The sequence below is a fragment of the Prunus avium genome, chromosome 8, assembly GCF_965620075.1.
Source record: "Prunus avium chromosome 8, drPruAviu1.hap1.1, whole genome shotgun sequence".
Classification (NCBI taxonomy): Eukaryota; Viridiplantae; Streptophyta; class Magnoliopsida; order Rosales; family Rosaceae; genus Prunus; species Prunus avium.
The window spans coordinates 30656517-30669522 of NC_142291.1; the positions used below are offsets into that span (position 1 = coordinate 30656517).

The window sequence follows — 13006 nt, forward strand, 5'->3', positions numbered from 1 at the left end:
TCAGTCTCTTTCTGTTTTTGCATTTGGGTAAAATTTGTTTGCCCTATAAAAGAGCTCCTTATCTGTTCTGAATCCATATGTATATATGCAGCTAATCAATGACAACACATAAACAAAAACATATTCAAATTTATCATGATACACTCTCTACGATCTCACAATTAATTAATGTTGTCTTGCAGAAACTCATCGTTATTGCCATTTTGTTCGGCTCAACCCTTTTTTAGGTTGTAGTGGTGCAGGCAAGGTGGTCACGGTACATTTAAACTACTAAAACAATCTAATGTATTTACGTGCATTTCATTTAATCTAAACTACTACAACAATCTAATGGTTAGATTTGTTGCCACATAAAGCTAGCGTAATTCAGTAAAAATGTAACTATAGATTAGGTTAGCTGATGTAGGAATAAGTCTAACCATTTGTAAATGCAAAGACTCAAATTTTATTTATTTATTTTCGACGTATTATGTTGCAAAGAATACTATGTAATTGGCTTTAATACGTAGGTAGGAGTGGGACAAAAATGTGGGTTGCTAAATTCAACTTGTGCCAAGGGCTTGCGCTGTGAGAGATATGCCTCGGATTTGATCTTAATACTAATATTTTTCAAACAACACCGAAGTGTGCCCGGATCCAGATTTCCAATCCCATTGATCAGGTTCATATATGCATAGCCTTCAGATTAATATTATTTCTGTTAAATTCTCTTTGTGTGTTTGTGTCTTTTCTATTGGGGTTATGGAAATTCATCAAACATTGTGTAGGTTAAAACGCTACCGTTTAATCGGTACTCATGGCTGACTACGCACAATTCATTTGCAATGCTTGGAACAAAGTCACTGATAACTGGCTCTAATACTATCTTCGGGACAAACCAGATGGATGGCATTACAGCACAGCTTAATGCATGCATTGCTCTCTCCCCTCTTCACTTGCTACCAAAGTCATAATGCTATAGAGAGTTATTTTATTTCTTAGGTTTGAACTTTCTTGTCTCGTAATAATATATAAGTTGCAGGTACTGTCCAGTTAAAACATAACATGTGTTACAATTAAACTCGTCATAAATAAAAATTTATAACATCGTTTTAATTAGACTCGTTGGTTGTGTCAAGTGGTACATCAAAGTCAAACACCCCAAAGTTTTTCTTGAGTGAGAAACAAGGTTATAGAATAAAGGGGATACTAATTCTCAAAATCTTGGTAGCATGGGCAAATTACTAATTCTCCATACCATACCGGTTGGACTTTAGAAGATATTAGTGGTTATTTAGAACATGTCTTTTCCTCACTATTTGATCTCTATCCTAATGAAAATTGATTTTGTAGACTAACGTAGAAGTAAACATCTCTCATGCAGAGTGGTGCTAGAGGGTTAATGCTCGACACATCTATGAATTCAACAATGTCACCTGGTTATGTCACGGCCAGTGTAGCAACGGAACAGCTTTTGTAAGTGTCCAAATCGCCTTCTAAACCTACATTTGAAACAAGATTATGAATGCAACGACTAATTAAGTGTTGTTATTTGTACCGTCTCAACTGACGGCAACCGGCGATTAATGCTCTGGGCAAGATCGAAACATTTCTTAAACAAAATCCTTGGGAAATCATCACCATCATCATAGAAGACCACGTTGAAACGCCAATGGTGTTGACTAGGCTGTTTAATTCTAGCGGCCTAAAGGAATTCTGGTTTCCAGTAACTCAGATGCTGAAAAATGGTGGAGATTGGCCAATACTTAAAGACATGGCCAAGGCAAATCAACGTTTAGTGGTTTTCACTTCACGAGCAGAAAAGGAGGCTTCTGAAGGAATTGCCTACCAGTGGAACTACATGGTAGAAAACCAATGTAAGTCCTTCTTACCATCCTTTTACAAAATTGATGGATCGTATGTACCTAGAGTCATCAAAATTTGTTCTAATTTGTAGTCATCAAGTATGTGACATGACAATATCTTATTTGTTAATCATAAATGAGTTCTGACATGAAGTCATGAATATGAATTGTGTGTTCATCAGTCGAGAGTGTGCGCGTAGACGATTATCCATAACATTAGTAATTGAAGCATAGGTTAGCTATATGGGCTTGGCTGCAGATTTCAATACCTGTAAACTAGCCCATGATCATTCCAAACCCACTCAACGACCCATAGACAAAGAAAACGCAAGTCCTATATAAGTTGTGGAGAGAAAATGTGATCTCATGTTCTAAAACATGTAGTTTATTTGCTTATAATTTGAACCCAAGTGCATGAAATTTAATGGAGATTTGGAATTTGCAGATGGGGATAATGGGATGAAAGCTGGGTCTTGCTCAAACCGTGTTGAATCATTGGACGTGCAGACCACAACCAAGTCATTAGTGTTCCTGAACTTCTTTTCAAGCAATCCAAACCTCCTTAATGCCTGCAAAGATAACTCAGCTCCCTTGCTTGACATGCTCAAAACCTGCCATGTAGCTGCTGCAATCCACTTCAAATAAATAAATAAATAAAAGATTGCATCATGTAATTATTTACTAAAATATAATTGGCTATGAATTTTGCAGACAAGTGAGGCTGGTGGCGCCCCAGAAGCTGTGGATTTTGCTAACGGTCAATCGGTTTGTGGGTGTAATGATATCACCCTTTGCAAGGTCGGTATTGACTACTTTAATTTTAACCTAAGTTTCCTGTTTCTTTTACTTCTTCTCCATTTATGAGCAATCCCACTCCTCAAACACTTTACCTTTCGAAGAAGTGTAAATAATGCTGTAGAAGAAAAAAAAAAATCGGGTCATTTATGTTTCCTCTCTGTTTATATTTTCCAAACTTCATATTTTCCTACACGTTATTTTCTACTATCCTTCTCTTATTTCCTCTTTGTTTACAATAGTGTTCGCACAATAATAATGTGCGGACGTCTGAATGAGGGAATAATTGTATATAAATCTAAATTTGTACTGGTGAGTCGTCCAGTTGAGAAATATTATATGAGCAAAGCAGTCAGCTCTCCTAGCGCCTTTGGCATCTTTGGTTAGGGGCCAAGAAATAAAAGTATATGGTGTTAACTGCAGCTAATTAGTCTCTGGTCGGGACTAAATTAATATGCATGAATCAAGGACACTTTGCATGCGTCTAAATAATTTAACATATGAATCCCTTCTGTGCAGGGCTCAAGAAACCTTCATTCCTTTATTTTAGGGGGGATTTAAGGTTGATTATACATTAACAATTTAATCAAGCTTGGCTCAATGTCCTTCTGATCAAGCACTCCGATCGAAAACAAATCTGTTGGCTTAGTTCAGTTAATCAAGCACTAAGAAATACATGGAATATATATGATTTGTACGTCGGTGTGGGGGAATTCTATTTTCGAAATGTGTCATCATACGACTTGTCATAAAAAAGCAACAATTTTTTTTTTCTTCATATTCTATAGCATTGAACTCAATTGCCTGCAAATTAATAAACAAATTACGAAATATTCTCGAGCGATTAGATGCAAAGGGCATACATGCTGTCTTGATCAATTTGCCTAATATACGCCTATTGCAACCCTATTGTGTATACACACTATTTTGACCAACTGACCTAACTCACGTTTTTCTACATAATTAATACACCTATTGCAATCATGTTGGGCGATTCAGTAAAATGATCATACACCTATCTATCTTGTGGACTTTTTGCAAGGTAAAAGATCCTTTTTTTTCTTGCACAAAGAAAAATGATTCTCATCTACTCAATGAAATCCAACACCTATGACAACAATGGGCTATCCACTATCCAATTAGAGACAAGTTTCCAACTATCAATCATGCATAAAGAAAAAAATAAAAAAAATAAAAAGCCTTCTAGAAATGGCACATAATAAAGTCATGTCCAATTAACCCAAGTTTTTAATTAATTGTGAGGGATTAACATCTGAGTGTTCATGGCATATCGTGCATGCAATTTCCCTCCGTGGATAGAGCATAGATTTTCCACCCACCTAATTATATGCGCAGCAACATTTATTTTATAATATAAGATGCGAAAATTGGATTGGTAACAGTTGCCAAGTTTGAAAGCACACAATTATAATATTTATATATGCTTAAACACAGTGAGGCCATTTCTCAGTTTGACTGCTTGCATCATAATCCACATGATCAAAACATTATCCATATTCTAGACTTCATCGATCTACTCAAATTTTTACCAAAAAAACATTGTTTGACTATTTGAACTAAAATAAAACATTATGTTTACAGAATTATCAGCTAATGTGGTCATTATTCAATGAAATGACATATCCTCTCATTTCAACCACTTGACCATGTTATAGATACTTAAGTATAGAGTGGTGACATATTCATGTCATTTTAATCACGTATCATAATTAGTCTATACTAAGAGTAACATATTCAATTACGTATCACGGTTTGAGATTACTAGTCTGCAAGTAAATGTCATTTTCTACTCGACTAAATTCCCGCAGTGATGAATTTAGGGTATTGGTTCTTAAAAGTAGTGTGGAAGGAAAACTTGTGTTTGCCAATAACCAAAAAGGATATAACTTTTTTTTTCTTTTCACTTTTTGAACAAAACAAAAGAAAATAAACCTCTCTCGTGGCATCCAATCACCCATTTTTCAATGAGTTGAAATTTGAATGTACACACTTAGGTGTCTTGTAGCTTCGGGCGTAAACAAAGGGCCACGAAATGAGAACCCTATGCACACATACAAAAATGTTGTCGAAAATAGACGTTACATATATGGACCACATCAGCATCACAATCAAAGCTGACACGTGGTGCAACAGTGGACCACCCACGTGGAAAAAGGATTGAATTATTTGATTGATAGGATTATAGGACCACAAAGCTGGAAAAAAAAAAAAAAAAAACCCTAGGCCTAATCACAAACCCAACTAAGCTTAAACTAAAAATTTAGAATCGAATCATTGTTAGGGGTTGAAAACAAGCTGCTTAATCTATAATTAATGTGTGGATTATGAACAACTCATCCACTATCAGAGACATGTAGGCCTCTCGGACGCATCCCCTTAGAAATTAGTAAACTAATCTCACTAAAAGTTGGGCTCTCAAGCACTTTAATGATTTCTTTAAATATTTTTTTTAATGTTTAATTATTGTAAAGAAAGATTTGATTAGTTGGTTCCCTACTTTAATTATTGGATTAAATTAGTTGGGGGAATGGTTGCTCCCATAACATAAACAAGATCTGTTGAGCATTAGGATAATAGAGAATCAAAAACCAAAGCAATATGCTGGAATCCTTTTTTTATGCTAATGGAAAAGTTTGATTCGATTCACACTTAGTTATGGGGGAGAATTAAGTTCTAGCTCTAGAATGGATCATCACGGAAAAAGTTTGGCTCGTTAAAACTGAGGAGGCTCCTCTTCAATCCAACTGAAATTTTGATACTTGTCAATTTTATTAAACTCTTTTTTTATCTGATTTTTTTTTTCACTTTCTTTGTTTTGGAATTTGACAAGTGTCAAAAATCTCATTTGCTTTAAGGAGGAGCTCTTCTTTAGTTTTGAAAATTTGACTAAATTTCGAATATAGAATATAAAATATAAAATAAATAAATTGACAATTAATATAACATATATATTTAATTAATTAACAAAATGATACTTATGCATGTAGAAATAATATAGTTTTTAGGTTCTTACTTCTTGTGGTTGAGCGAGTAAGGCTACTCAGTTAAACCGATGACCGAGCTCATACGAGTAGAGAAACTAGCATAATCTCCTACTATAATGCTCGGTTTTTTGTACTAGTTACGTTCCCTATCAATAAAATCCTACCATTATTCTCTCAAAAGAAATAATATATAGAGCAAAAAAACGTTAATCAGTAAGTGATTTAATAACCACATAAATTGAGTAAGTGTTTGATTGTAAACTTTGCTTTATGACGATTGAAGATATATGTTGTCTAACAGTCTATGTCATTAGGAGAGCTTTATGGTAGGATTTTTTACTTTCTAGGATATAAAATTGGGATAATATAGAAATATTGCACCTAAAAGATGAATATCTTTGGCTCTGATGTGACAATGAAGTCAAATTAGTATCAGCTACAGTAATCCAACAATAATAATAGGGGACTGATTTTCCTACTCTTTTTTTATCCACTTACACTCCATTTTTATAAACAAAAAGGAGTGTAGGTGGATAAAAGAATAGTGGGAAAATCATTTACCTAATAATATACTTCTTTAGTGATTCTCCACTTAAACAGAACAATGATATATAGGAACAAGGGTGGTTAGTGGGTTAATCTCTTTTTAATAAAGAAAACAAATAAAATAAAGTATGATTCTGGCTCTTCTTTTTTCAGATTTTCGACTAAATAAAGTTAGAATTTAGAATATAGGTTGACTAATTATATGCATTCATTCACAATAGCAAAGAATAAAAGCAAATTTTAAGATCTGGTTTTATTGAAGGGTCTACAGTAATGTAATGGATTGGTCACCCGCATTATCTCTCAAATGCAATAATTAGGTGCTCTTAAGCATAGTTTAGTGATAACCTAACCTACTTACTTAGAGCTAACTTGAAAGCTTTTGCTTCAATATAGCAGCCAAATAATAAAAATCTGACAACTAACCTAGAAGAATGTAGATTAAGATCTTGTAATCTAATACGACTATACTATTCTTTCTAACCCTCGAGTAAGCAAGTTCAATTTTTCATAATAAAATTTAAATATGTGAATTTTCGTCAAATTTGTTTGTATATATATTTCTCACGCCCACTATCAAGGTGCTATGGGGCTGATGGTTTTCAAGTCAAGACTCTTTTCCATTAGGCTAGATCACGTTGGCTTGTTCTCTCTAGATCGTTTTAGCTTTTTGGTTGGCTCATGTCACTGGAAAGTTTGGCCCATATCCACCATACTAATATTTTGATGACTTCCTTTACAGTCTTTTTCCTTTGTAATCTCTGTTTCATCTAATAAACTTCTATCACTTTTTATCAAAAATAAAATCCTCCTTATAGATCAACCCTACAAGAAATTCTTCTAAACGACACCTCTCAAAATTATTAAGAAAGATGATCAATTGAGTAAAATGTTGAGAATCTCTATTTTGTCAACTTTTCTGCCATTGTTTGCCCCTTTCTCTTTCATGTTAAAACTTGCTTCCAAACTCCTCAATTGCTATATATATATTCAGTTTTACTCACATCAGGATGACTGAATTTTAATTAAAATGCGGACACTAAGGTGAGCAAAACTCTATATATATTTCTTTCTATTGATCATGTAACTTGTTTATCGTTTGCAATAATATAATATCATATTTTTTTGTTCTTAAAATAAAATAAAATATCAAATGTATCCACATACCGACATACTTATAAAATATAAGTTTTTTATAATTTCGTAAATATCTCGAAAATGTGAATTAAATTACAAGGAATGTTAATCTCACGTTTTCACACCTACACGTGTCAAGGCGGAAGCCATGGGACAAAGTTATCACAAGGTGGGGCTCGCAAAACCGTACATGGACCCTGTTGTCAAAGCATGCGGTCAAAAGAATAAAAGAGCCTCTCATCTCATCTTAGCTGGCAGCACGTGCGAGCGAGGTAAAAGTGCACGTGCACAGAGAGAGAGAAAGAAAAAAAGAATTTTAATTTAATGCAGACACCGAAAATAGTAAAAATATCGGTGGACCGGCAGGCGGGGTGTGCCGGGTTGACCAGGGACAAGAGGGTCACACCACACCAACTCACCAATGTGGGCTCATATGGCTCGTGGGGCGCACTGTAAACACCACCCGTGTGTGTCTGGCGTGGCCACCGCTAAATGACACCGTTTGGTGTTCATCTCTGACCCAAACCTGGCCACTGCTGCTGAATCTTTACCTCAGTTTTATCAGGCAAGTAAAAGGTTCACACTCTGAACCACTGGTACTTTTTATTTTATTTTATTAGGTGCTTGTTATTTTGCACGAGTTTGCCAAAACATGTTTTACTTGAATTTTTGATGCTGTTGCTGTATCCTAAAAAAAAGGAAGACCTCTTTTGAAACTACAAAAGAAGGTAAAAATTGGAATATTGCAGAGCAGGGATGTTGGTTGAGTATTATCCATATGTCGGCTTCTTTTTAAATTTACGAAAATTATATGGGAATTCATTTGACCCGGTAATTTTATGGATATGGTTAGTTGAGCTCTAAACTAAACCAAATCAAATCAAACTGTGTTTATTCTTACTTGTTGAACTCTTAACTAAATATGGTTAGTTAACCGAAACCCTAAATCTAGAAAAGTGACTCAAGAAATCCAAGAAACATTGAAGAAACCCTAGATGCCTTTTGTCTCTCCTTGTGTTAGAACGAGAGAGCGACTCTCAATTTATATGACATAATCCAAAGGATGTCCATGGAAAATTTAAAGCTATAAAGGATGTCGAGAAAAATCTAGAGAAAATCAAAGACGAATCGTATAAAATCCCCTACAAATTCAATAATTGATTTTCTTAAGTTGACCCGCAAATTCCAAAATTTTCTAGATTCATTATTACGTGTGGAGGCCAAAATTCAAGATATGAACTTTGCAGACCGTGACAGATTTGGGATTGGCTTAATATCACAAAATGTACCTAAGGTTTACGAATAACAGTAGATGTGGATCGTGACAGATTTGTAGACTGTGACAGATCTACTGCATGAACCTCATGGATGTTTTGTAATATATATATATACCAAATTAGCAAAATAACGGAGTTTTTGACGGAACCTAAGAGCAGGGATTATTTGTGATCACACATACTAACCTTGAGAACCACGAATCGCACAAAAAAACATTAAGAATACAATCTGATAGTTTTGTAAACGTTATAGACGTTTTGTGATAATAAGCCTTTGGGATTTGATATTTTTTAATCCAGCCATTCGCCTTTGAGTATAAAAAACGAGATTCTTTTTTAAATTTATTTTTCACACTGGCTGGCAAATGAATAGCGTGCAGCAGTAGATCCAAATTCCAGCACTGTGAAGAGGAATTATAGCCAATTATGTTAAGGTAGAGGTGGGGCCCAGTTAATCAACATCGTTTCTCTTATGGAAACCCACCAGTCCAGCAACCCACCCTGTTGATGTTATCCACACGACGAAATTTTTGTGGAGAGTGAGAGACACCCTGGACCCGCAAATTCCTCTTCCTTTCTCTCTCATCTCTCTTATCTGTTCATCTTTGACCCTTGACTGCCCCCACTGCCACACTATTCAAACCTAATTATAGTTTGATTCACCACCTATTTTCTGCTTCTGCCCTTTTACTTTTGCCTTATCTCTATTCTTCACCATGCAAATCCATATATTTTGTTTCTTGCACAACTATCTAAGTTTCACTTCACTTGTGCCCTTCTTTGTGTTGCAAATAAATAAGGAAAGTTCCTATCACCTACTATTTCGTAAGGTAGGTAAAACTAGGGGTGGTTGCGGTTCGGTAACCGCGAATTTTTGCCCAAACCGCAAACCAACCGACTATTTGCGGTATGGTGATTTTTGAAACCGCAAACCGACCGCTTTTTGCGGTTTATCGCATTACGGTAAACCGCAAAAAACGGTCGGTTACCGTGACTTAGCGGTTTAAAACCACAAGTTCTTTTTGTGTGATAAAAATCCAACTTCTCAAGCATATATAAATTCACAATCTCCTCAACTTCTCAAGCATTCACAACCTAAAGAAAATTAAAGTTCAATTCCAAGCATTCCAATTAAAGTTAAACTTCTCAAGCATTCCAATTCCAAATTCTTTAAAGTTACAAACCAAAAGGAAAATGCAATGCAAAATGAATTAAAGTTACAACCCAAAAGAAAATCTAATTCAAAGTTAATTAAAGTTACAAACTAAAAGGAAAATGCAATGCACCAATGTTACAAACTCAAGTGTTGGTGGTGGTGAGTGGATTTGAAGAACCCCGTTGTGTTGTTTGAGCACCAATGCTATCTACAAATAAAATAACATAAGTTTAGTACATTTTATTATAAGAAGAAGCATAAATAACATGAACATAAATAATGGGTGTGAATAGAAAATATTGTATGAAATATGTTGTATGAAATATATTTTACATATAATATAATATAGACAATATTATTTAAAATATATTTGCGGTTTGCGGTAACCGCAAGTTTTGAAAATCAAATACCGCAACCGCAACCGCAAATGCGGTTCAGTTCTAAATACCGCAAATGCGGTTCGGTTTACCGCGATTGCGGTTTCATTGCGGTAAATTATCGGTTGGTTTTTGCGATTTTTCGGTATAAAATGCCACCCCTAGGTAAAACTATGTAAGTTTCACTTCACTTATACCTAAAGCGGCTTGTATTTAAGAGCCTATAGATGGGTTGTTTCACTTCTTTACCATGAATTTTATATCCAACTAAAATATTCAAAAGCTTTTAACTTGCCACTCAATTCATTGTTAAATGGGTTTTTATTATGTTGGATTTTTCCAACAAAGTCTTTCAATTTTATGGTTGACACAAGTATTCAATGATGAAACTATATTCACATTATTTATCTTCACTTTTGAGGTCATTTGAACCCCTTTAAAAAAGTTAGCTAGAAGTTGACCAAAAGCACACAAAGAACATAGAAAGCCAAAAAGGAAATAACAACTTATAAAAGTGGTTCAATAATAAATGGTAAATATTGTACAAGTAAAAGTCCTCTTGTAATTTGGAAATTCATGGTACAATCAAAGGTCAATTGATTTTAGTTCGATTCAACAATTCTTATTAGAAAATGTAAATATAGTTCAATCTCTAAACATGAACGTCTTGCAGTCGAAACATGTTAGACGTAAAATTACTATTAAATTACTTCACACATGAAAAATCAACTTAAATTACTTTATATACATGCAATGCAACCCTAAACTTTATATAATCTAATATTTATATTGGATTGGATGGATGGTGAAGTTTTGTGTAAGGAGAAGGGCATGAATGCAAAGACCACTACCCACCCATAATGAGTGAATGATGCTCATTACCCAATCAATCTCCTAAAACAATGACAGCCGCACGTTAAACAAATCCATGATGTAAACAGGAGTAAGATTTTAGAATGGGGTTGGAGGGCAATAAGAGAAAGAGGAATGGGTCCCACCCCAGTCCAGTCCAGTCCAATCGCACCATCTCAATGTTGACCCAACCTTAACCTAACCAGGGTCACGCTGGGTGGGTCAGCTTTTCCCAAATACACCACACGTGTGGCCAATTTGGAGTCAGATGTAGGCACAGAGAGAGAAAGAAAGAGAGAGAGAGCCCCTTCTAGCCCTGCTGGGTACGTTTCTCTGTTCCACTTGGTCCAATATAAAAGCCCCCAGCAAGCAAAGCGTAACTAAGCCAAACCCAAAAATCAGAATTTGCAGAGCCCTCAGATTTAGTAACAAACACACACAGAGTAAGAGAGAGAGAGAGACAAATATAGAGATAGAGAGAGAGAGGAACAAATGCCTGGGAGTTTAGAGCCGTTGGATTTGGGGGTGCACATACCATACCACTTCAGGTGCCCCATATCGCTAGAGCTCATGCGCGACCCCGTTACGGTCAGCACCGGGCAGACCTACGACCGCCCCAGCATCGAGTCGTGGGTCGCCACGGGCAACACCACCTGCCCCGTCACGCGGGCCCCGCTCTCCGACTTCACTCTCATCCCCAACCACACCCTACGCCGCCTTATCCAGGATTGGTGCGTTGCCAACCGCTCTTTCGGCGTCGAGCGCATTCCCACCCCCAAACAGCCCGCTGACCCGACCCACATCCGCCACCTCCTCGCCCAATCGGCGTCCAATTCCAACCCGTACCCGACCAGGCTCTCCGCCCTTCGCCGCCTACGTGGCCTCGCCCGCGACCTCGACAAGAACCGCTCTACCATCTCCTCCCAGAACTCCCGCGAAATCCTCGTTCAGCTTGTGTTCGCTGATACCAGCTCGGAATCTTCCGAGTTGACTCACGAGGCGCTCGCGCTTCTCGTTCTGTTCCCGCTCCCAGAGTCCGACTGCGCAGCGGTGGCGTCGGACCCCGACCGGGTCGCGTACCTGGCCCGGCTTGTTCAGCACTCGTCGATGGAGGTCCGTGTCAACTCGGCCGCGTTGATCGAGAACGTCCTGGCCGGGTCGCGGACGGCGGAGCTACGAGCTGAGATTAGCAATGTCGACGAAATCCACCAAGGCGTCGTTTCGATTCTCCGCAACCCAATCGCGTATCCCCGCGCGCTCAAAATCGGAATCAAGGCGCTCTTCGCCTTGTGCCTGGTGAAGCAGACCCGAAACAAGGCCGTATCGGCCGGCGCGCCCGAAACGCTCATCAATACCTTGGCCGACTTCGAGAAATGCGACTCGGAGCGAGCGCTGGCTACGATCGAGCTGCTCTGTAGAGTCCCCGACGGTTGCACGGCGTTTGCGGCGCACGCGCTGACGGTGCCGCTGCTGGTAAAGACGATACTGAAGATCTCGGACCGGGCGACAGAGTACGCCGCCGGAGCTTTGCTGTCGCTGTGCTCGGCGTCGGAGAAGAGCCAAAACGACGCCGTGGCGGCAGGCGTATTGACGCAACTGTTGCTGCTGGTGCAGAGTGATTGTACGGACCGGGCCAAGCGGAAGGCCCAGCTGCTGCTGAAGCTTCTTCGGGATTCGTGGCCCGAGGATTCAGTTGGGAATTCTGATGATTTTGTTTGCAGCGAGCTCGTAGTACCATTTTGAATTTCCACTTTTTGTTTTCTTCTTCATTAATTTTCTTAATCTCAATTTTTCAGATTGTCATTAGAGAAAAAAAAAAGAAAAAGGGAAGTGAAAAAAAAGAGAGAGATGAAAATTGGGGTTGTAGATTATTGGTATATAAAGAAATTGTAATTTTTGTGTATTTTTGTATGTAAGTAATTTTGCTTAGATGATTAAACGAAGTTGCAAAAGCATAGAGAAAAGTTTAGATATGTTCTTATATGTGAATCTTTTAATTTATTTAATTTTTTCATCA

At 37.3% G+C, this 13006-nt stretch overlaps 1 protein-coding gene and 1 pseudogene across 1 annotated transcript; both read left to right on the plus strand.

The window, feature by feature from the left end:
- Positions 1 to 526: 526 nt before the first annotated feature.
- On the plus strand, positions 527 to 3200 carry LOC110770614 (PI-PLC X domain-containing protein At5g67130-like; annotated as a pseudogene).
- Positions 3201 to 11312: 8112 nt separating this feature from the next.
- Positions 11313 to 12962, plus strand: LOC110770615 (U-box domain-containing protein 26). Its single transcript, XM_021974788.2, has one exon. It carries the CDS (start codon positions 11482 to 11484, stop codon positions 12730 to 12732), a length of 1251 nt encoding a protein of 416 aa, XP_021830480.2. The 5' UTR covers positions 11313 to 11481; the 3' UTR covers positions 12733 to 12962.
- Positions 12963 to 13006: the final 44 nt, after the last annotated feature.

Coding starts and splice junctions, on each gene's coding strand:
- LOC110770615 (XM_021974788.2), top strand. CDS start 11,482: ATGCCTGGGAGTTTAGAGCCGTTGGATTTGGGGGTGCACATACCATAC.